Source organism: Salvelinus sp. IW2-2015, unplaced genomic scaffold, assembly GCF_002910315.2.
Source record: "Salvelinus sp. IW2-2015 unplaced genomic scaffold, ASM291031v2 Un_scaffold14237, whole genome shotgun sequence".
NCBI classification, from domain to species: domain Eukaryota; kingdom Metazoa; phylum Chordata; class Actinopteri; order Salmoniformes; family Salmonidae; genus Salvelinus; species Salvelinus sp. IW2-2015.
In genome coordinates, this window is record NW_019955492.1 from 1 (window position 1) to 1,388 (window position 1,388).

At 39.3% G+C, this 1,388-nt stretch overlaps 1 protein-coding gene across 1 annotated transcript; it reads right to left on the reverse strand.

Annotated features, from left to right (window-relative positions):
• Positions 1-199: 199 nt before the first annotated feature.
• On the reverse strand, positions 200-1,382 carry LOC112080262 (caspase b-like). Its single transcript, XM_024145999.2, has 2 exons — positions 1,314-1,382; positions 200-932 (listed from the first exon to the last, which is right to left on the reverse strand). Exons 1-2 carry the CDS (start codon positions 1,369-1,371, stop codon positions 655-657), a joined length of 336 nt encoding a protein of 111 aa, XP_024001767.1. The 5' UTR covers positions 1,372-1,382; the 3' UTR covers positions 200-654.
• Positions 1,383-1,388: the final 6 nt, after the last annotated feature.

The window sequence follows — 1,388 nt, forward strand, 5'->3', positions numbered from 1 at the left end:
CAGACGAAAGTGAAGCTATGCAAACAATAAGTGCAGACACTGGCAACTTACACATAGACAATCACCCACAACCTACCTAATGACTATGGCTGCCTAAATATGGCTCCCAATCAGAGACAACGATAGACAGCTGTCTCTAATTGAGAACCAATCCAGGCAACCGTAGACATACATACACCTAGACTAAACACTGCCCCATAAACATACAAAAATCCCTAGACAATACAAAACACATACATCCCCCATGTCACACCCTGACCTAACTAAAATAATAAAGAAAACAAAGATAACTAAGGCTAGGGCGTGACAATATCCTGGGAAATGTACTTGTTACTTACAACCTCATGCTAATCACATTAACAAATACGTGGAGTGGTTGTAAAACGAGTTTTAATGACTACAATCTAAGTGTATGTAAACTTCCGACTTCAACTGTAGGAGCTGGCAAGTAAGCATTTCCCTGTGCCATTTACACCCGCTGTATCCTGTTCACGTGATGAATAAACATTTGATTTGATTTATAGTAGGATACACTGCATAAGTATATAAAGGTATTTTATAAGCGTTTAACATTTTCACATCATTATCCCTACATTAACATATTTATCGAATCGATTCATTCATCAAATCCTTAATTTCATTGAATTAAGGCATTCAGACCTGTTTTGTCAACTTCCCCTTTAACTCCTCAGCCAGGTTGTTCCGGCCCATCTTCCTCAGGARCTCCAGTGTGATCTTCACAGCTCCCTCATCACAGTAGCTCTGTACCATCCTATCCACTGTGACCAGCRTATCAGCATCCTCCAGCTGGCCCTCTGAGATGGAAGGAAATTCATCCACACCCTTAATCAGGTACCACTGAAATCTCTTCAGGTCGCCTCGGCCCAGCTCTTCCAGAATGTCAAGCAGCAGAAAATGAACATTTTTTGTCCCTGAAAACAGAAATAATAATATGAAACATAACTAAACAGTCCTGACAGATCAGAATTCTGCTTTTTGTTGATGTATGTAAACAACAAGTTCCCTGTTGTGTGTAATGATGCCATCTTGCTGAGTCTACCTTTAATAATTGTAATTGAATTAGGAAAGAAGTGGATGGCGATTAACCACAGGAGTCGAGGTGCAACCGAKCAACTATTTCATAATTGAAAAGGAAAAAGGTGCAACACTCACTCAGCATTAAGTACCTGTTTTCTTTCTATCTTTAGGATTCTAAAAAGCTACATTACTGTGTTAACTGTAAAAATATGATATTAGGGAACTCTCCTCTAACATAATTAAATCTCTTGGGGAAGACAGGAAATAATATTTACCTGCTGTAGCGCCACCTGGTGGTGTAACTGTGGGTAAAAAGAGACCTTGATTACACATGCTCCTCAACAAATTGT